Genomic DNA, 21,803 nt, shown 5'->3' on the forward strand with positions numbered 1-21,803 from the left:
AGCAAGTACTGAGATTTTATACAGCTGTAAAAATTCTGCCTAATTACTTTCTTTTTTCTAAACAGGAATTTGGGAAGCCCATCTTCTCTCTTTGTGCCCCAGGACTTGACATGCTTCACTGTAGCTACTACTTCCATAAGCACCTAATTCATGGATCTTTGTTATTTAAGTCCTCCTTTAAACAAGGATTAAGGATTCCCTATAATAATAAAGTTGCATTAAATTGCAGAAAGTAACATTCAAGACAGAGTCTCTTTCTTGCTACTGTATGTAAAATTGTAAATAATGAAATAGCACATTATACTTGAAGATTGTTTATTTTAAATGGTATTCTGAAATTCGTGGCTATATACAAATTTTCAACTATGAAGCTTAAGATTGCATGGTGACGGTCTTCACAAAGTAAGGCTGCTCGGTCAGTGATCTCAGAGCTGATTCCATTGCAGTGGGATTACCCAGAGTACAAGATGGCTTCTGGAAGCTTGTAATCCATGAAGGCACCAACACCAAAAGAGGGAGGCGTTCCTACATAAAAAGCTAATCAAGGGTCCCCTGGGTTGCCATGGGACCTTTGCTGAATTTGAGAACATCACCAGCAGGGAAAGGTCTCAGTCAAGCCAAGGGTCACTGTGGAAAAGCCTTTACACTGCATTCACACCCTGGAGACAGGTACACACTGCAGGGGCTTTTCCATGCCAGTCTTACTCACTGTGCTTTATTCCTCCCTCAGCTGGGCCAGTGACAGGGATAAAACACAGAAAAAGGAAAAAAATGCAGCTTATGTTACTATGGTAATTAAAAAGTGATCTTTAGAGACAAACTTTTTAGGGATAATTAATAGGCATGAACAGGATTTATGTTAATACTGAAACTTCAGTTTAGATAACAGACACAAGGATGGATAAAATGTTTCACCCTGCAGCCAACAGATAGAAAGTCTTCACCTCTTGGAATTCCCATGGAAAACAGATGAGCTACTGCCTCCTCTCATGTTCCCCAGTACTAAAGGCAGAGATATGCTTCATGAGTTTGTTTTACACACAGACAATTAAAAATACATTTTAGTAATGTTTCCCATTAAAACCTTATCCATAACACAGTACTGAAATCAGTGCAACAAAATGACAGGAAAGAGTATTTACAAGCATATGGTATTGTACCAAATTTGCAAGACAAGAAAATTCTAAAGTGCAAAGTTGTCTCTATTCTACACAGACACAGAGATCCATTTTCCTGCTTCTTGTACAAATGACCACCATTGTTACAGACACACCATGGATCCATGCTGAACATCCAAGTGACCAAACACCATCCCTAGGCTGACAGGCAAAACTCCTCTACCAAATCCAGTAGGAGGCAGACATCTGCATCCAGGGGGGCAGGTTTAGGTCCCTCAGATGTAGGTGTGTCACATGCTGGATGGAGAGTAACTACTGAAAACTCAGGAACACGAAACATGGAGGAGGTTAATTTAAATACATGGAGAAAGTGTATTTAAATACATGGAGGAAGGTATTTAAATAGAAATCCTACAAAGAGCTTAATGGTTTGGTTTACAGTAGATTAAAGACAATGACTGCTTTTCTTAAAGCACAAAACAGAGGGCCCAGCACTCCGTATTTTATTCAGCTGCAGTTCTGTCCTGCTTCAGATGGGGCACGAATTTTTAGACTATTTACACCAACAAGATTTGCAGGCTTAGCCATGAGAGCCTCTAAAAACAGAGAGAGGCCACAAAAACAGGCTCTTGCAGCATTAGAATATTAAAAAGTCACTATTCAAAATACCTCACTGTTAAAAATTACTAAAGGGAGCTTTAAGAGAAGAAACATGGCTGCTGGGTTTCCAGAGTCACTGAAACTCCCAGTTCATTCACTCATATTCTTAAGCATATTGGACAGTTAATCTATATCCTATTTACAGTAATTCCTGCTCCTACCCAACAAAACCAGAAGAGAAAGCTGCTCATTGTCTCACAGCTCTCTCTACTTTGCAAACTAAACAGTCTCCAGCTTCTTATTTTTTAGCAAAACTCTCCAATGTTTGCCACAGGATTTCAGCTACAAGTAAACAAAGTTTGTCTTGAAAAGCAACACATGTTAAGTGAATAAATTTGTTCCATTCTTCTATTTTTAAACTACTACATAATATTTACTGAAACAGCTATGGCATAAGAGGTTACACAGCTAGGCTTAAGTAATGTCATCGTCTGACACAATTCACTTGGTTATGCCCCAAACTATTTACAGTGAACTTGATTCAGACAAACCACTTGGTTTGAGAAAGCGTCCAAAGAATTCCAAGTCCATAAAATAATCTTTCCTACCAAGATGTTTGGGAACGACTTAGTCATGATTTGGTAATTTGATTTTAAGATATTTCTCTACAGGATCCCACCCATGGGTAAAAGCTGCCTTGGAAATGAGTCCCAGGACCTACATGTGCATTAGCAAATGAGGGCAAGTCTGTGCCACAGTTTGTAGCAGATGGAAGGGAAATTGAGGGGAGGACGGAAAACGGGATCTAGTCTGCACAGAAAGAAAACTAATTCAGTTGAGATGTGTACATATTGACAAAGAATTCTGAAAAACAATGAGTAGCTAAAAAAAAATGTGATTATGAAACTGAGTTAACTGTATCTTGATCCTTAAAGGGGGTAGGCTGAACAAATGTTGATGACTACAGCTGGAATACATTTTTAGAATTAAAATTCATATAAGAAAACTAACTCCACACTCTACTCTGGCAAATCCCAAGCTGGTCTTTTAACAATGCAAGAAGTCTAATAAGTCAGGTGATCAAGTTAGGAAAAGATTTGAGTAACTCTTCATGAAACATGCTCCAGGTCCCCGTGCAGCACCAGAAAAAATGGAGCCATTTCAGGCATGTATTCTTCTTGATACTCATTATCCTTTAGGCCCCTGCAGAACATAAACTTCTTCCAAAGAAATTCAGCTCAATTTACACTTAGTTTTATGTGCAGAACTGACAGAAAGAAAAATCCATCATGTGAAGCAAGGAGATCTGCATTTGATCAACCCACAACAGCCAGCATTAAATGTCTCTTTGCCTTTTGCATCAACACATTTTGTAATTTGGTCCAGTATCTCAGGAAGATCTCGAGTTCCCTATTAACCTCCTTGGCAGCTTTTGTTCCACAGGCCTTCAAGGAGTTACACACCTGTTCTCTAAGCTCAGTGACTCCAAGCTCTGTTAAGGATTTTAGAAGCACTGAATTACAGCACGGTGGAAGGTGAACAAAGAGTACAAAGTGAGGAATGTGTTTACAGTTTACATCACAGTAAATGCATTTGCCATCATGCTTGCTGGAAGGGTGAACATTGTCAGGCTGCTCAGTTTCTTTCTTAGGCCAAGAGAAGTGCAGCAACTGGTACCCAGGGATTGCAAGGCTCTCACTTCAACACATGCATCATATGCCTTTGCATTTGCAGCAAATCAGAAAGATGTTTTTGTTGTCAAGGGCGTTTTGCAGTGCTCAGCACTAAAGAATGCTGTCACATTTTCCACAGCAGGCAGAAATGGAAGCAGCAAGTTCGACAAAATCCTTTCTTTCTCAGCCTTGACTGGGCTTGGCTTCTGGCAAGTTTTCTTCAGAAAGAGCTGATTTCAGTGCAATATTGCAAAAGCTGAGAAGCAGCACTGTTTACACAGGGCATAAAGGAAACCTAGAGCTTGGCTTCCCAGCTGTGCCATCAGCTCTTCAACTTGTCTTACCTCCCTGCTCTCCTGACAGCTCTTTACAGGTACCACCCAGATAGAAACATGGCAACTTACTTTCAAATCCATTACCATAGCATGACAGCTTCAGGAATTCCAGTGCCAGGAGATTAGAACTGTCTGCAGCCTTCAAATCTAACAAAGCTTTGAAGATTCAAAAACTCTGAACGAATGACACAGGGATGCTTTGCTTTTAAGCACTTCTATATTGCTTGCTGCATCACTTTCAGATACACTTTGATATGAAAGGACTTGGATTAAAGGACAGAAAAAGCTAAGGTACCTTACTACAAATTCTGATATAAAACCCCTAATCTACAGAGGAAAGAAGAGAGACTAAGTTTCACAACATAAATTGTGCTCCTGTTATGCAGAACTTGAGGTTTCCCAAGTTCTGTGCAAGTCCTGTGAAATACCATAGGACTGTTACAACCCTAACCCAGATTTTCTTCCCTCACTACAATTAGGTGAATTTAGACACACCAGGGTGCTAAGCCTGAATGACAAAACTTGAATAAATATAACTTTTCATGCTAACTTCTGTTTGCAGAATTGGACATGATATAGCATATAAGGTAATGGAAAAACCCTTAAGCATTACAATCATGATACTTCCTTTGCTATTTGTGGGTAAATCTAAACCCACAAAAAGAAACTCCCTAGAGGCACAATAGGAACATGTAAGCCCACTCATTCTATGATATCCCACTGAAACAAAAAATAAGTCAGATATAAATAACCTCCTAGAAATCCACCACATTCTTAAGCAAGATAGACACATATTAACAAAGGTAAATTAAATTAGTCTTCAAAATGAAAAGAGGAGAATCAAAAAAAGGAGATCAGAACTAAAGCCCCAGAGTCCTATGAATACAGTTTCAAAGTGAATTCAAAGCACTTATGGCATTTAAGAAATCTGGCATCCACTGTCTTTTTGAGGCTTTATATCTGGTTCCTTCAGAGGTTTTACTTCTTCATCTGGTTTTGGTTTAGCCTGCAAACAAGAAGGAAAAAAAAACCCCAACTAAATACCACAAGTACAAACCACTGTGTCTGCACAGTATTTATGCACAGCTAACTTTACATGTTATAATCTTATAGACCCATCTCTTTTCAAGGCTGAAAACCTTGAGTAAGCCCCAGGCAAGAGGGAAAAGACAACTATTCACTGTTTCAGCATCTTTCAATGAATCCTTTTCTAAAAAATAATCTTTCTCTAGCATGCTGTAATGTTACAGGACTTGGTAAAAAATGAGCTGATTTTCCAGATGCTGGCAGTTTGGCAGAGGTTAATTGACTTGCTCCTGGCACAATAGAAGGATGAGCTTAGGTTGTAGCCTTGTGTCTGCTTCTTACACTGAGCTGGGGAATGCTATGGAAGAGTCAAACTAACTCTGTATGATACACAGAATAAAGCCAGAGGGAAAGAACAGCACATGGGATTATCTTACAGTGTCCTCCTTTGGCCTCTTGGTGAGATCAAATGCTGCAACTGTTTCAGGAGTCCAGTGTGCGTTCAAAGCAGGAAACTCAAAAGGAACAGGCTCTACTAAGCCATAGTTTGCTTTCAATTCCAGCTGGGGAGCCTCTGCTGGCACCTTCTGGAAATAGCTGGAACAGAATACAGAAAGGTATTTAAAATACAATGCACCACGTCTGCAAGTCTTGTTTGCAATTCTAAACAAAACAATCTAGGTTTTCACAGGGGCAAGTGCTGCTGCTCTCTTCCATTTCATTAAGGCATTGCCTAACATGCATTCTGCCAGTAAGGTTCATAAGAACAAAAGCAACTCCTTCCCAGTAGTGTTGTTTGTTCCCTAATTGTGTGGTGGGTTTTCTCCTACTTAATAACCATTATTTCCAGTACTTCAATGAGAAGAGCATCTTTTGTCCAAAAAAACCCTTCAAAACATAAATGAGGATTTAAAGTACTTTCCAAAGATGAAGAGGACAGTTCTTTTCCTAAACAGTCCTAATGTACCACAGTGGACGACAGCAACACAGCAGCCCCCAAAGACTGGCTACAGGGCAAAGCCTGACTCAGGGTGTCCCTCTGCCCTTGGCAGGCCAGCAGGAGCTCACACACTGACACACTCTGCCTCACTTCCTGTGCTGCACACAGCTCCCCCAAAACAGCCACTGCTCTCTCTTTCCAAGTTTTGTTCTAGAGGGACACAGATGTGTTGAAAACTCCAGTATGCTGTTGTTGTAACCTCTGACAATGGGTATTTGAATCAAATCAGAGCAGAGCATTTCTCTTCCTATAAGCAGTTCACTTTGATGTACTTGACCATCCTTTCCATCTAGTCAGTTCCCCTATTTATACATAAAAAATGGAAATAACAAACCTATTATGGAACACTAAATTGTAATAGGAGGGAAGGGGAGAAATAAATGAGCAAAACAACTCTAAAGACAAACTAATCTTGATTATTTTCAACTGAAATAAAAACTTGGTATTTCCAAACCATTTTAGGAAGGACATTAATGAACAGAAAGCCCTATTCACAATATTAACTATACTTGGACTAGTAAAGCTCTTAGCACCCTAAGCATGATCTTCATTGAAGGCAGCACCATGTTTTGACTTTCCTGCTTGCAATGCAGAATCACCTACTGGTCTTCTCCTTTTCCCCCTCTGTCCTCTTTTCCCTACTAAATCCCAGGAGACAGGAAGAGAGCATTAGAGCAACACAGCAACTTCAGCAGATTTTGTCCTGTACAGAAGAAAAAGTAACCAGGTGGCTGAGGAATGAGGGAAGAAATCCACTCAGCCTCTCTAGATGTCAGTCCAGCCCACCCTGCTGAACTGGCACAGGACACACAGAGTGGGACAGCACAGACCCACTGCAAATCTGCCAAGAGAAAATTATAGAATTGCAAATTTCATGCAAAGTGCTGTACCAACTATGAATTACTTACATAAATCCATTCTCTCTCTGGCATTTTTCTAAGGTGTTCTTAATCAAACTTCCTAATTTCCTAAAGAAAAGATGTCCAGAAGGTTTAGCAGTAGTCCCAGGCCCTTTGGTTTCTCCATATTCTTTGCACAATGCTTCAGCCTTGGCAAAAACTTTGCAAGAAAGAAAGGAAAACAAAAATTATTTACATGACCCTCTTAAATCATGGTTCTGCTCTACAATGCTTCAGTCTTAGAAGACACCTGAATCCAGTCAGGCCTCTTTCTTCTTAGAAACAAAACCAAACCAGCTGAAAGACAGCCAAGATTTACTGCATCCAACAAGTAACTAGGAACAGGAAAAGAAAAAAATAGCATTTGGGGTGGGAAAGCATTCTTATGTGTGGGGCAAAATGCACCAATAAGCCCAAGAACTGTGCCACATGGTAGGGAAAAACAGAGGGTATGAAGGTGTCCACACACAGCTGATGCCCCAAACCAAACAACAATATCTGATATGGAGTGGGAGAAGAAGCACTGTTCTCTGAACAGCAGAGCAGTATTTGTTTTACTCCAAGAAATCCAACTTGGGTTGTTCTTAATACATTTTTTTATTTATTTTTAAAACTAATGTAGAAGTTTCCACTTTGAAGTTTTGAGCATTTTTATACATATCAGTAAAGTTATGCAGTGCAGGCCGGGGGTAGAAGTAGCTTTGAAGAGAGAAGACTGGGCAGAAGACCTTGAGCTACTACAAACATGCCTGAATATACCTTTCAAATGAATAGAAAAGAAGTAAGTTACTGAAACTGTTTAAAAATAAACAAGCATGATCTAGATTTACAATTTAACCTCCAAAGCAGAAATGGCTGCACTACTCAAACATATAAACCAGAAAACAGGATGACCAGATCATTGGTTTTTACATTGTGTATTGCAGGCAGCTCAAAACCAGTCTAAGAAGTGAAGATGAAAATTTTCTGCAGAAATGTTATGAAAGACAGTGTTTGGTAAGACAAAAATAAAAATACACTATCTCTTTTCAAAGGTGTGCTGGATTTCCATCAGGTGACAGATTATGGGAAAGTAAATTAACACAATACAGCAAAACAGAACAGGCATGACATCATCAGATCCTGTACTCCACTCTCAACCACACTTACATTTTTCTGATTCCTGCAGAGATCTGATTGCTTCCCCACATTTATCACTTGCCAGCAAAGTCTGGCCATGGTAACAGTATGCCTGATGGGAGAGGAGAAAATCATTACCAACACCACTGGGCACTTCCTGCACCAATCCCCTTTCTCCTGCTCCCTACAGCAGCTGCAGCTCTTTGAAGCTGCCATTCCCTGCAGGTAGTTGACAGCTGGAGAATGCAAGTCAAAGCAGCATTCACTGAGCCATTTGTGCAGTTCAGCATGAACACCATGAACCAGAACCACGAACACTTGGTCTGAACCGAGCTGTCTCGGCTCTAGCCAAGAGTAACTGAGCTGCACAAAGCTGTTTGACCTGAAGCACTGGCACACAGGCCAGCCCAGCTCTCACTGGAGCAGTGTGCATCATCCCCCCAGCACAGAGAGACAATGAACCCCAGGCAAGTTTACAAAGCTAAGACTAAAAACTAAAACTATCTGAACTACTCAAAAACTCCCTCTGCGACAAACAGCACTGAATCTGGAAGAGATGAGGTGTTCAGCTGTCTGAGATATTTTGTCATAGTCCAAATAACTTTTCCACCCCCAAAAAGTCGCATTCCTTCACACCTGTGCTTGGAGGTGGTATTGTATTCCAGTGGGAACTGAATTGCCTATGATCTATTACCAGTTTAACTAGTAAATACAACAGGTGAAGGAACAATCCCATCAACTAATGCACACCCTGCCCCTCTTCCTTAAGTGTCTGTTCTCACAGTACAAATCTATCTAAATCTACCACTGCCCAGATCACTCAAATTTAAAAAAAGGAGAAGTACCACAACTCTGACCCTCCCTCACCTCTCAAACTTGCTCATAAGACAAGCAGATTTTAGCTACAGGTTCAGCCTAAGAGAAAGACAATTATGTAAACTCCTTAGCTTGGGCCTTTTGTACAGGATAAAAACAACAAATTACAGGCTGTGGCAGGCCACGAGACACAACAAATTTAGCAGCTGAGGATCTCAAGGGCACTGCAGTACTTGCTAGGAGATCCATCAGGCAAAGAGGGACAGCTCTTGGAACAGTACCTTTTGGTACTTGATGCAGTTTCTTTCAGGGCCTTCATAAAGATGCTCAGCTCTGAACTGTGCCTAAGATCAGACTGTGATGCAGGTAACAGAGAGCATCATTATGCTCAACATGAACGGCTTCAATTAAAGATCTGTGATCACAACAAATCCACACTGCTGCAATTTCATCTGGCTCCACAAAAGCAGTTCAAATGTCACTGACAGTGCACAGTTCCTCTTCATAGTATGCAAAGAAAGCCAAGGCAATACTTAGCCCCCATTCCCTATGCAGCCCTTGGCAGACAGACAAGAAGCTGTGACTACTGCCACCCAAAGTACTTACGTAGGCCATATAGAAACAGCTCTTCAAGTTTAAGTACTTCCTCCATTTACCTGCATAGGCTGGATCCAAACTGGATAATGTTTGATCTGTAAACACATATGTAAAGTTATTCTTAAGACATTCCCAAAAAGAAAAATCCCAAACACATTACAAGACCAGAATTGTTAAACTTAGCAATAGATCCCACTCTAAAGTATCCAGAAACAAGGGACAAAAATTCCTCCTGCAAAAGCACAGAAAAACCATGAGAAACCCCCCCAAAATATGCAGCTATCATGCAGTTGTCCCTAGAATCCCTGAAACTGCTATCCACTAATTGTGGATGGCTATTTCTTTAAGTATGTTTAGGCAGCATTTCAAAGCTTGTTCCTAGTTTAAGTTCCAGTAGTGACTCCCATACTTCTGCACTTCTCCCTCTTGCCTCAGTAGTCCCAGAGATCATTTTACTCTTCTGGATGGTGGGACATAATGAACCCACTCTGCTCTCCATGCTCTGCATCATGATCTGCTGCCCAAAGGCAGCTGGAACAGACTCCACTGACATCAGGCAATTTGTCTGCTGCTAGTCTGTCTTCCTTCACTAACATTTCCTACCATCAGCTACAGAACGAGATACCCACAAAACCAAAAAGCCTTATCAAAATACATGCTGATAACTGAAGGCTTAAATGTGCTAAATAGAAGCTAAATACACACTCCATATCCACCAACAACAGCATTAATATTGCAATTTATGGATGGGTGAAGTATATCTGCTTAGCAAGAGTGCATAAACCAAGTCACTAAGGACACAAAACAAGACACTCACCAGCTTTTTGGTAGAAGTTGGCTGTTTCATAAGCAAGAGCAGCTATTAGGCCTGGATTGTGTTTTAGCTCAATAGCCCGAGCAATTGTCACTGCAAAATAGTTCCACACCATGGTTTAAGTTTAATTGAAATGTCCCATCACATCAAATCAGCAGAGGCATTTAGGGTTTTAAAACCCCTGCATGAACAGAAAATAGATGTGCAGTCAAGCAAACAGCAGAATCAAGACAGATTGTTTCTTGGATAGAATGATTCCAATTTAATGGAAAAACTGAAGGAACGTTAGCCTTAAGATTAGCTAATAAACGGAAGCTGCACATATTTTAAAGTAAAGGAACTGGGAATATCTGTTAGGCAAGCATGGTGGTTAAACGGTTGCATGAAAGGGAAGAAAAAAAGAGTAATGCCACACACAAGTTCTTCCAAAGTGAAAGATATTCCATATTACAATTTTAATATCAGACTGATTTTTGCATTTTCCATCTATAATTGTCATGTAATTTTCTTTAAAAGCAATTTGTCCCACTATGTCACAGTACTTCAGGAGATTAAAAAACCCATGGCCTTGCTGCCAAACAGAATTCATGAGACAACAGTGACCCACGGTGTCATTTCCCACACCCAACCAATGTCTATTTGAAGATACCTTCTTGAGCTTCAGCTTGACACTGTATGATGTAGGAGTCTATGAGTCGAGCTTCTAAATCTCTTCCCTTTTCCACAGGTGTAATCAATTTTGGAATGTGACTTTCCTAAATACAGAGCAAGTCTCAGAGTTAGTGTAGGCCTAATACCAGTGCAAAACAAGTGCCTCATTCCTAAATGGATGGGACATACTGAGTGAGGGTCCCAAGACAGCACTGTAGACATGATATGGACAGACAGACAAACCACACTTCCAGTGCCACTGGGAATGAGTTGCAGGGATTGAGTGCCACCACAACATATTAACACCCTTCTGTTTCCTGCATCATTCAGGTGCTCTCAGGTATGTATGTGTAGCAAAGGCCTCTCTAAGACAAAAAGTCAAGTATTTGGAGACACCTTGAAGAACAGACAGCAAAGAAAGTCCTTCTACCTTCAGGTGTTTAAAAATCCCAGCTGCTATCTTCAGGCTGCGGTGAACATCTTTTGCTTCATCTTCCGTTATACTGAGAAAATAGAATTAATTGGTAAAATTATAGTTAGAAAGGGACTCTAAGTGTCATTTAGTGCCACCTCCTGCTTTTGGGCACCACATTTGGCAACAGCAAATCAGGTCAGTTATGGCTTTGTCTAGATGAATCTTAAATCCTTCAAGAATCAAGAGCCCACTAATTCCCTAAGTGACCTGTCCCACAGATGTGCAACCCTCAGAGTAAAGGAGTTTCTTACAGTGTCCAATAATGAAATAATCATATAGAACTCACTTGAAAAAAATGAAATTTAAGATCCTGTGATGAGTCTCAAGTAAAAGGGAACCTCAGTGTTACAAGCCAAGGATTTAGAAGCCTACAGGACTAAACATCAGCAGAGCTGTGATTTTAAGAAACTCAGTTTTGTACCTGGATATTTAGATGGAGACTGATGAAGGGTTTATTGACAACTGACACTTTCTCTGTATCAGCCCTATGGTGCTACTGCACTCGGTTCAGAGGCAAGAAGGGACTGAAGTGCTTGTGTGTAAAGACCAACTCCCTCCTGGAACTCCTCTGTCTGAGCTGGACATTTCCTGTAGCAAGCAATCCCCAGAAGCTGCTAAATCTTTGGTGGAATATTGCTGCAGCAGAATTGTTAAGAAAAGAAAACTACTTACTCTTCTTTTCCAGCGAGTCTTGATGCATATTTTGTGTACCATAGAGCTACATTAAATCCCATGGAAATCAGTTCAAACACTGCATCCTGCTGGGCACTAAAGAAAGACAGACAAAAACCCCCCAAAAATTTAATGCATTCAGTTTTGTTCCCACATCTCTCTCTTCCTATCGTTCACATTGCAAAAGTCAACATTTCTCTTCATAAAGCATTTTTCATTTCAGATGAAAACAATTTCCATTTCCGAACCTCCTACTTGCTGAACTGCCGAACAGAGACTTCAATTTTCTTACTTATTTCCTTTAAGAACTCAGAATCTCCCATTCAGATGCCCACCCTTCCCTTTTGGGAACTTTTATTTTAAAACTGTAACTTGAGATTTGTTTAGCTTTGGGTGTGGCTGACATTTTTCCATCTCCTTTTTTTTTTTTTTTTTTAATTGCACATTTTGTGGAAAGCCTTGCCCTGGAATGTCCACTTTAAAGTTGTACTGCTAAATTAATAAGTCAGAATCTGTTTTAACTCTCTCAAATGAATGTTATTGCAATTATTTATGTAACTGCAGACAAACAGCACGTGCAAATAGCAGGCAATTTCAAAAGCTAAAAACAGAGTCTTTGAAAAGACTGAACTTGTAGTCACAAGCTCAGTTTAGCTTAGAAACTAGCAAACCTTTTAAAAAGAAAGATGTGGGAGTGGGAAGACTAATGCTGGCACAAGTACAAGTGTGCATGACCGTGAGAAAATTAGAAGAAAGTCCTTATCAACAGATTTTCTTCCATGGGGAATTAAAGCTTTGAGGAGGTCAAGCACTTCTAGCTAAAGCTTGACAAATTTGTAGGCATGATTATACAACACAATTACCTCCAACAGCAAGAGACAAGTGATTAATTCAGAAGGTTACAGATCTGTATTCCTCCTGGAAACGGAAGATTTGTTTGTTTGAACCTAGAGGACATGTACTCGGAGCTTCAGAGGACAAGAACAAAATCAGATCTTCAGCAACACTGGGACCTCCAAACACACAGAAGTTCCTGGTCAGACAATAGTGCCAAATTAAGCTTTAAACTGCAGTGAGCTTTGTTACCATGCTCAACTCACTAATACCCTCAAGGCTCTTCTTTGTACTGCTCTAGCCAACTACAGGTTCATTTAGTTTATAGATCAACTGAGACCCAATGGATCCTTCTAACATTATTGTGCATTCTCACAGCTTTACATAAAAGCCATGCACACTTCAGAACAACTAACAGTATAGCAGTTACCAAAAACACAGCAACACCTTTTTAGAAACTACTTTGCTGCATTTCTGTTTCCCTTCAGGCCTGTGCTGGCACAGGTGCAGGTGTGTACAGAGCAGCAGAGAGCAGCTGCATACCCCACACCCAGAAAAGCACACGCACCTTGGGACTTGTCCTTGTAATGTGTCTGTCCATTTGAAATTCTGAATGTATCTCAACTTGCACTCTTGGGAAGTGTTATCCAGTGAAAGGATAAAACCTATGGAATAATAAAATGGGCAATCTCAAAGTAGGAAACAGAAATAAGTAATGAAGGAGATGGACCAACATAAATACAGATACAGAAATCTTTCTTGCTGAACCCCTCAAAACCCCATGTTACCTCCTGAGGTTTTTATTCGTCAGTATCTTGAGAACAAAATGTGGAAAAAACCAACTGGCTACTGCAGGAAACTGCTTGCCCAGCATATTACCAACTCAATTCTGAGAATCTTGACTGCTCAAGGAAAATCTAGCAGATGTCTGCATGTCCCATATGGTGACAAGCTGGGAGTGGGACTGGCTCAGGAACAAGATGGCTGAGGTTGTTCAAGGTGAAGGAGTGGCTGTCTCTGCCACCACAGTGGCAACCAGGAAATTCCAGGAAAAGCTGCATGGTCAACAGGGAGAGGGAAAAGGGATTCACCTAGTCATCATCTATCTCCAGGAGTATAGGAAACTGGTTCTTTATGTCCAGTAGCCCAGAAAACACCAGTTAGTGGGATGAAGCTCATGCTACGGGATGTTCAAATCCTAGTATATGCAGGCCCAGAAATTTTTTTGGGAGGCTAAAGAAGGGCCTTGGTCTGATAAGGTCTTAAAGACTGTCAAGAGCTTGCCATAGCAGCTACTGGGGCTGCACCTGTCAGTGGGTCACATGTTTATAAAATCAGAAAATACTTGTTCCTTTCACATGCAGAAGACTGACTTTAGTGCCCAAGCATGATATTTTCCTGAAGAAACTCTCAAAATCTTGGCTGTTGCAACAGGGATTCTTATCTGACCTTTAGATATGACATTAGCTTACACTCTCCCAGGAGCTCACTAAACCAACATTTACTTCCCACACTCTGAAAGATCCCACTTTCCACGAATCAGCTGATTCCTGAAAACTCTGTCCTAAGAAACCTGGCTGAGCACCTGACTGCTAAGAGACAGTCACCCAAATACTGGCAGAAGGAAGGTTTCAAAGCAATGCGTCAGCACAGATGAACCATCTACTGAAAATGCAGATACCATGTTAATGAGCACCTACATATATACACACACCTAAGACAAGCAGCAGTAGAAGGTCAATCTGCAACAAGTTTATGGTCTAGTATTAGACAAACCAGCAGTTTACACTGAATAGAAAACGATATCAACTAATTAATAGACTTAATTTGTACTTAGGGAGCAACTCACCACCACCTAAAAGACAAACGTTTTCTCCTCCAACAGGAAGCAGAATGAGGTTAAAGGCAGGAGGGCAGGGCTGCCAGCACTTGGTACTGGCAGGGTCACAAAGGACACTGAAACTTGGAGAAGAGGCCTGGTGAGCAGCTAGCACTGGTATCAAGCACAGAACCCATGAAGATACTTTCCTTCCTGAGGAGTGCAAAGCTTCTGTACAGTAGATCAGCACAATTAACAATTCTGAGAAGTGCCATTAAAATTTAACTGATACCTGATGTACTACTGCTAATAAATCTCCCTACCTTGCAGGAGTGAGAAGTACAAGTCAGCTGCATTCTTCATCATTTCTGGATTACAACTCGAGTCTGTAAACAGCTCCAACAGCCGTGTTCGGGATAACCGCAAGTCACTAAATGAGAGGAGAAAAAACAAAAGTAAAGAAAAGCATAAGAAATCTTATTTAAAAAATGTACTAATGCAGAAAAATCTTCCTTTCTCCTCTGGACACATATGACTGGACACACAGCAGTGGATAAACAGTACTCAATCTATTGTTCTAGCACTAATTAAAATAACTGTGCCTTTACCTACCAAGACACAGGGTGCACAGAGAGGAAAGGGAAGTAACAATCAGGAACATTCTTCAACATTAGAATGGGATGATGAGATGAAGAGATAAGACTAGATCTACAAAATAGGCTGAGATCCCTTTTCATTACACTCCTATCCACAACAGAACAGTCAGGCCCTATACGCTTATGGAAATTAAGCAATCTTTTGCAGAGGGATGTACAGTCATCAGAAAGACAATGAAGTGTTTAGTCTTTTGCTTCTGCATTGTTGTAATTGGCCTTGCTGTGCACTCAGAGACTAGAAAACTGAAGAATTAATTCTCTGTAAGCAAATGTTCAGTGCTAGCAGTGTCTTACTGCCTCCCTGCCTACACATCTCTAGTCATCTTCAGCTCAAAAATTGAAGAGCAACCATTACATTTAAGAATGTCCCCCAAACAGTAAGAGGCAGAGTGAAACCAGTCCCAAGTACACTTACTTGCAAACCTTTGTTGCAGCTGGAGTGGTGGCTACCCCATAATAATTAAATGAAACAGGAGCTGTAGCCTTCAGAGGGTTGCGATGGAACCAGTGGGTCATTTTCTTCCTGTAATGTTGTTTATGCCAAACCTGCAGAGTGGAAAGGAAAGAACAGCTGCAGGAACAGGTACAGCTGAGGTGCTGCACATGTCCTGCTCCTCTGCTCACAAAAAGATATTCCAAATGTAAACAAGCAAGTAGGAAATTAATTTGAAATTATTTTTTTTCCCATTTGAAATGCCAAGCTTCCATATGCCTTGTACTCATCATCCATGTGCTTTGTGTGAGAATTGCACTCTCTTGAAATACAAATGCTTTCTGAGGCAACTATTTTAAGTTAGGCAAAAAGCTACCACCTACTTTGCTCTATGTGAGCACACACATTGTTAGGAAAAAAAACTCCACATTTGTTACCTCGTGCATAAGGCCGAACATATCTCTAAATTACATTAGAAATATCTCAGAATTACAGAATCAATGGGGTTGGAAAAGACCTTGAGATTACTTAGCCCAACCTTTGTGAGAACACTACCATGTCAACTAACCATGGCACTGAGTGACGTGTCCAGACTTTCCCTGAACTCCAGGGGTGGAGGTGGGTGACTCCACCACCTCCCTGGGCAGCCCATTCCAATGTTTAACAACCCCTTCTGTGAAGAAATTCTTCCTAATGCAAAACCTGAACCTTCCTTGGCACAGCCTCAGGCCACTTCCTCTCGTCCTGTCACTTGATACCTGGAAGAAGAGGCTGATCCCCAACTTGCCACAACCTCACTCCTGAGCCTCCTTCCTCTTTTCCAGGCTAAATCTCAATTCACTGAGATCATTATACTGTGTCTGGTCCATCTGTGAGTAGCTTGTATTTGGGAGCCTTTGGTATAAACAAACCCTGACTGAAAACATGGATCTAGTTACACACATATCAGGTATAAGACCTGGAAGGTTAAGAGAGCAGAGATAAACCCGATTCTCTTTTCTTTTGCTTCAATTTCAGCAGCCAAATATAACACAAACGCTGCAGTGAGTTTTACAAGAGCAGTGCTGGGTGATGGAACATAATGGGCACATCCTGAACATGGGAGGGCCCTACTGGATAAAAGCTCACCATGAGGACAGAGAAACTGAGAAGCAAGTTGTGTGCTCTGCATCCTCAAAGGCTTTCCCGACCCCAGGGGACAAAGCCCCGAGCCCTGGGAGTGCCCTCGGAGCTGTCCCTGCTCTGAGCAGGACGCGGGACCGGAGACCCCCCAGCACCTCCATCATCCCGTGGTACTTTTGGAATCCCTTCAGTTCATCCCTGCAAACACCCTGCAGCTTTGCTGAAACAAACAAAACCAGAACAGACCCAGGAAGCTCAGCCAGCACTGATTCCCCGGCACGGCCCAGACCCTTCTGACCGAGCAGGGAGGGCTCGTTCATCGCGCCGGCGGCTATCGCGCCGTGCTTACCGGCACCTCCGGGCTTGCCGGTCCGGCCGGCGGCTGCGGCGCCGCGCCCCCTACGCGCCGTGCCCGGCCCGGCCCGGTCCCTGAGCGGCTCCCGAGGCCGCGGGACCCCGGCCCGGCCCGGTCCCCGAGCGGCTCCCGAGGCCGCGGTGCCCGGCCCGGCCCGGTCCCTGAGCGGCTCCCGAGGCCGCGGTGCCCGGCCCGGCCCGGTCCCCGAGCGGCTCCCGAGGCCGCGGGACCCCGGCCCGGCCCGGTCCCTGAGCGGCTCCCGAGGCCGCGGTGCCCGGCCCGGCCCGGTCCCTGAGCGGCTCCCGAGGCCGCGGGACCCCGGCCCGGCCCGGCCCGGTCCCCGAGCGGCTCCCGAGGCCGCGGTGCCCGGCCCGGCCCGGCCCGGCCGCTCCCGGCGCTGCGTCACGGGCCCGCGGCCGCAGCAGCGCCGGCCGCCGGCACCGCCCCACCGCGGCCGATCGCACCGACCCCGCCGCTCCCCGCCGCAGCCCCCGGGCCGCCGCCAGCAACAGCCCCGCGGCTGGCGGGCGTCCCCCGGCACAGCGGCCGCCACCGGGGCCCACGGCGCTCCCGAGGGAAGGACCCCGGGATCCACCGACACCGGCGGGAGCGGGGACGCCGGCAAACAGCGGCGGCACCGGCGCTCCCGGGGGGCGAGAGCCGCCCGCGGTGCTGCGGGGGGGGATGCCGGGGCTTACCTGGGGGCCGGCCTGCGGCGGCGGCACGGCCGGGAGCGGAGGGAGGAGCGGAGCGGGGCGGAGGGAGGAGCGGGGCGGCGCGGCCGGGCGCACATGACCGGCGCCATGGCGGGTACCGGGGCGGAAGGGGCGCTCTCGCCTCGGTAGCGATGGCGCGGCGGGCGCGGCCGGCGCCGCCTCCCCGGCTGGGCGGTGCGGGCGGGCGGCGCCGCGCTCGGGTGTCCCGGGGCCGGGCGGGGCGGTGCCGGCGGGAGCGGCTGTCCGGCGCGGAGGGTGCCCCGGCGCGGGGTGAGCATGCTGCCCTAGCGCTGGGGCTATGTCGGAGGCGGCCCGCAGCCTCCTGCAGCGCTGGGGCGCCAGCTTCAGGAAGGGCACCGACTTCGACTCCTGGGGGCAGCTGGTGGAGGCGATCGACGAGTACCAGATGTGAGTGCGGGCCCGGCACGGCCCCGGGCAGGGAGCGGCCCCGGCCGGGGCGGGGCGGGGCAGGGCAGGGGGGCCCCGGCGGGCCCAGGCCGCGGCCCCCTCACCCCTGGGCCCCGCCGGCGGCTCCGGCCCTGCCCCAGGGCGCGGGGCCGGGGGCCGGGGAGTCCCCTGGGCGGTGCCCGGCTGCGGGGCGAGGCGGGAGCCGGCCCTCCTGCTCGCCTGGGAGGGCAGCAGCGGCCGGCGTGGAGCTCGGGGCAAGCTGCTTTGGTGGAAGGTGTGTCCCTGTCCATGGCAGTGGATGGAACAAGGTGATCTTTAATGTTACTTCCACCCAAACCTGGAAGTTTTCTTCCAGGCTGTGATTTTGAGAGCGTGGGCTCCCGGTTGGTTGGTGGAGCCCCCGAGGCACCACCGGATCGGGATGCCCCCATCCCATCACTCTGTTGCCCTGGCACCACGCTTGTGGCAACGGAGTGACCTGGCAAATGGGCTGTCTAAATATCAGCCTTAACCAAAACACCTCCCAGCCAACCCATCAGAATGAAAAGGGGTCCGTCACATGCTGGTGTGTCGTGTTCCTGGTGGTACCAGGGTGGGAGAGTGGCAGCCCCAGTCAGGTTTGCTGGCGCAGGGTGAGACCTCACCATCCCTGAATCCTTTGACAGCAGAGGAGTATCGGCTACAGGGCACTGCTGATGGACTCCTTGGAAACACACCTGATACCTTTAGTCAGATGTTCTTCCCTACTACGCCATTTGCCATGACAATGGATGTTATTTCTTCATGATTAGAGTATTTCAGGCCAGGCTTCTCATGGTGAACTTTCTGGAAGTTGATAAGAGGGTTGGAACTTGTTCACCAAGAGAAAGTCAGCTGAAGAGATGCTCCGTGAGGGATCTTTTAGCTGTTCAGGACTGGTCCAGTTGGGTTCTAACCACACCAATTACCAGTTCAGTTGTCATTCAGAGTAACTGGTCTGCTGGCCATGTACTGGGTGGTCAGGAGAAGGTGTAATCTCATAATTTCATTCACTCACCAGGAAGGATGATGCAAGTTCAGTGATATGCAGTTTGCTGATGGCCTTTAGAGAAGGGCAAGCTGTTACTCTACAAACCTTGGCAGAGAGATGAAAAGAAGTTTTCTTCCAGATCTCTATCTTGGCAGAAAAAAAGAATCATCAAGAAGTAAAATAAGATATTTTTACTAACTGTCCTTATGAGGATGTCTACAAGGAGTCCAGTAGAATCCTAATGCTTTAAATTGTTTAAGCAGTCTGAGCAGTGAGTTTCATGTAATGATGTTTCTTTGGAATTAAGTCTTTGGGCTCTCCTTCTGAGCTCTCTTCATTGAGAAGTGAGGTCACTAAACATTTGCAGACAGGCCAGTTTCAGAATTGAAGTGCAACTTCTGTTGCCTTCCTCACTCTGTTGCTGTGTTGGATGAGACCTGAGGTGGTCTCCACACCCTGGCTCTGTTCTGACCTGGGAGCAGTGTGGTGTCTTTCTAAGGAAGCTCCTCTTGGGTGGAAGCTGCTCTTATGAGTGAGTTTCTACTAAATACTTGTCAGTAGATGAACTCTGTGGTCTGAGGAGTGAGTAGAAAGGAGAGAGAAAATCAAGGGATTACAGGGAGATATTTCCTGGGGAGGATACAGAGCTGTAGTTGTGAGATAGATGGGCAAGATACAGAGCTGTAGTTGTGGAGAGACTTTGCAGGATGGGTTTATGGTGTTGCCTTCTCAAAGCCACCTGAGATTGGATGAACAAGTGTGGTGCTGCTCATATCCAGGTGCTGTGGACTACCAACACAGTCTGCTGATCCACACAAGCATCCTGAGAGAAGCTGCTTACACTGAGCTTGCTGGTGCTGAGAAAGGTTGGATTTGGGAAAAATCTAAGTCCTGATGGCTGCTGATGTAAAGCACAATTATGTACCTCCTGTGTCCATCTGCTCAGGTCTTTATACTGCCCGTAGAAGTACAAGAAGCTTGGTACAAAGACTGGCCCTCAGTCATTCAGGTGATTATTCTTGCAGGAACCCTTCGAGCTGTCAGCAGTGGCTTCCCTGTTAAATGACCCATCCCATCGTGGAACTTGGTCTCATCCGACTTTGAACAAGCTTCAAGGGGAATGCCCAATGCATTTATTTGGATTAGAGTGGATTTTTTTTGTATTAGTGACAAATTGAAAGAGGGTTATGTTAGTGATGCTTGCAGAAATGTTAATGCTGTGATGCTGCCTGTTGTGGGTGGCATATTGCTGCTATGGTGATCTGTTTTCTTAAATCATTACTTTAAAATGCCCTTTCTCTGTGTCCTGTGTATCATAGGGCAGGGCAGTAGGCAAGTAGTGTACTTTTGGGTTCAACTATATTTACGCTTTTTGTCTTTTCTCAGCCCCAATCTTTCAACATTTTTGAAATGGGACAATACCACCAAGTTGTGCAGTTACCTCATCCTGTTGTGTTTTTCCTGGTAAGAGTTAAAAGGCCTTGATCAGTATGGGCATTTTTGAGAGCTTATTTTGAGGAAAAGCAAAGAAATTGAATTCTGATTTTTGTTCCTGCCACAGGCTTTGACAACAATCTGTTCTGCTGGATGTATCTTGGTGTATATATTTCATAAATATCTCCTAAAGCTAGACCAATGCCCACAGCAGTGGTGGAAAGAAGCAGAGTCCCTTTCACAGTGCAAACTTGTGAGGTTCCAGGAGGAAGCCTATTGTGATGTCCCTGGGTTTCCCTCAACCCCTGTCCTCCCTCTCCTTCTGCTTGTAAAAAAAAAAAAAAAAAATTATTTACAGGGAATGGCAACAATTGCCCAGAGGTTTTGCTTGTTTAATGTTCTCCTTCCTCCCGGGACGGAAACTGTAACTCTTCCCATAGCTTCCCTCCAGCTTCCTTTCGCTTTCTCGAGCTGTTTGCTTACTGTTACTTTCCAAACCCCCTGGTACTCCTGCCTTGGTGATGACAAGGGGTGGGGTTTGTGCTCCGCCTGTGATGCTGACAGGCACAAATGTGAGCGGATCCACCCCGGCAGCCTGGGCCGAGCCGCCCTGTGCCTGGCTTCCAGTCCTCCAGAGCGTGTGCCATGGCTCCGGTGCCCCACCGAGCCCCCCAGCCTCTCCCTGGGAAATGCACCACAGAGCGTCTTCACAGGGGCTGTGCTTTGTTCTTACAAAAGAAGGGGATTGTGAGAGGAAGAAAGTGCTTGTAAAAGGGGCTGTTGGCAATAAGGACCCTCTTACCTGTTCTCCCTTCATGGTGCATTTGTCTTTCCTGCCTGATGTAGCTGCACACTTTGTCCACCTTCTCGGGTTTTTTCTTAAGGGTGAACTACCATGACTAGAGAAAACTTTGTTTTGAAAGAAAAAAACAAAGCAAAAACACAACAGCAAAACCAACCCAAACGTCTTTGGAGCAGCAGTCTGTGAACTTTTGGCTGAGACATTTTCTGGAGCTGAGGTGTGTGTGTTTGTGTTGTGTTCCCACTTTACAGTTTTCTTTTCCCCCATCCAGATTAGCCAGGCACCTCCAGAAAGAGGCACAGTCTCAGCACAACAACTCAGAATTCACAGAAGATCAAAAGGTGAGTTCTGCTGTTTGCTCAGGGAAGGAGCTTGACTCATAGATGTTGATGTGCGTTATGTTTTTTTATCTTGCAGGCC

The 21,803-nt window shown here is 44.8% G+C and overlaps 2 protein-coding genes across 3 annotated transcripts in view; one reads left to right on the forward strand and one right to left on the reverse strand.

Annotated features, from left to right (window-relative positions):
• Positions 1-298: 298 nt before the first annotated feature.
• On the reverse strand, positions 299-17,842 carry BROX (BRO1 domain and CAAX motif containing). The gene is made up of 13 exons (XM_021552457.2): positions 17,713-17,842; positions 15,520-15,650; positions 14,772-14,878; positions 13,198-13,294; positions 11,796-11,891; positions 11,079-11,151; positions 10,647-10,752; positions 10,001-10,090; positions 9,193-9,278; positions 7,801-7,882; positions 6,661-6,811; positions 5,190-5,349; positions 299-4,732 (listed from the first exon to the last, which is right to left on the reverse strand). Exons 2-13 carry the CDS (start codon positions 15,618-15,620, stop codon positions 4,646-4,648), a joined length of 1,236 nt encoding a protein of 411 aa, XP_021408132.1. The 5' UTR covers positions 15,621-15,650; positions 17,713-17,842; the 3' UTR covers positions 299-4,645.
• A 75-nt stretch (positions 17,843-17,917) lies between these two features.
• The window catches only part of AIDA (axin interactor, dorsalization associated), a 28,727-nt gene continuing 24,841 nt past the window's right edge, over positions 17,918-21,803 (forward strand). For both annotated transcript variants that reach the window (XM_021552473.3, XM_021552482.2), the window contains exons 1-2: positions 17,918-18,138; positions 21,655-21,724. In XM_021552473.3, coding sequence (XP_021408148.1) covers positions 18,029-18,138; positions 21,655-21,724 — 180 coding nt within the window. In that variant the 5' untranslated portion in view covers positions 17,918-18,028. The remainder of the gene's footprint in view (positions 18,139-21,654; positions 21,725-21,803) is intronic.

This window comes from Lonchura striata, chromosome 3 (genome assembly GCF_046129695.1).
Source record: "Lonchura striata isolate bLonStr1 chromosome 3, bLonStr1.mat, whole genome shotgun sequence".
Taxonomy (NCBI): Eukaryota; Metazoa; Chordata; class Aves; order Passeriformes; family Estrildidae; genus Lonchura; species Lonchura striata.

Coding starts and splice junctions, on each gene's coding strand:
- BROX (XM_021552457.2), bottom strand. CDS start 15,620: ATGACCCACTGGTTCCATCGCAACCCTCTGAAGGCTACAGCTCCTGTT. Junction 10,753..11,078: donor GGATTTTTAAACACCTGAAG/GTAGAAGGACTT, acceptor CTCTGTATTTAG/GAAAGTCACATTCCAAAATT. Junction 5,350..6,660: donor CAGAGAGAGAATGGATTTAT/GTAAGTAATTCA, acceptor ATTCTGTTCCAG/CTATTTCCAGAAGGTGCCAG.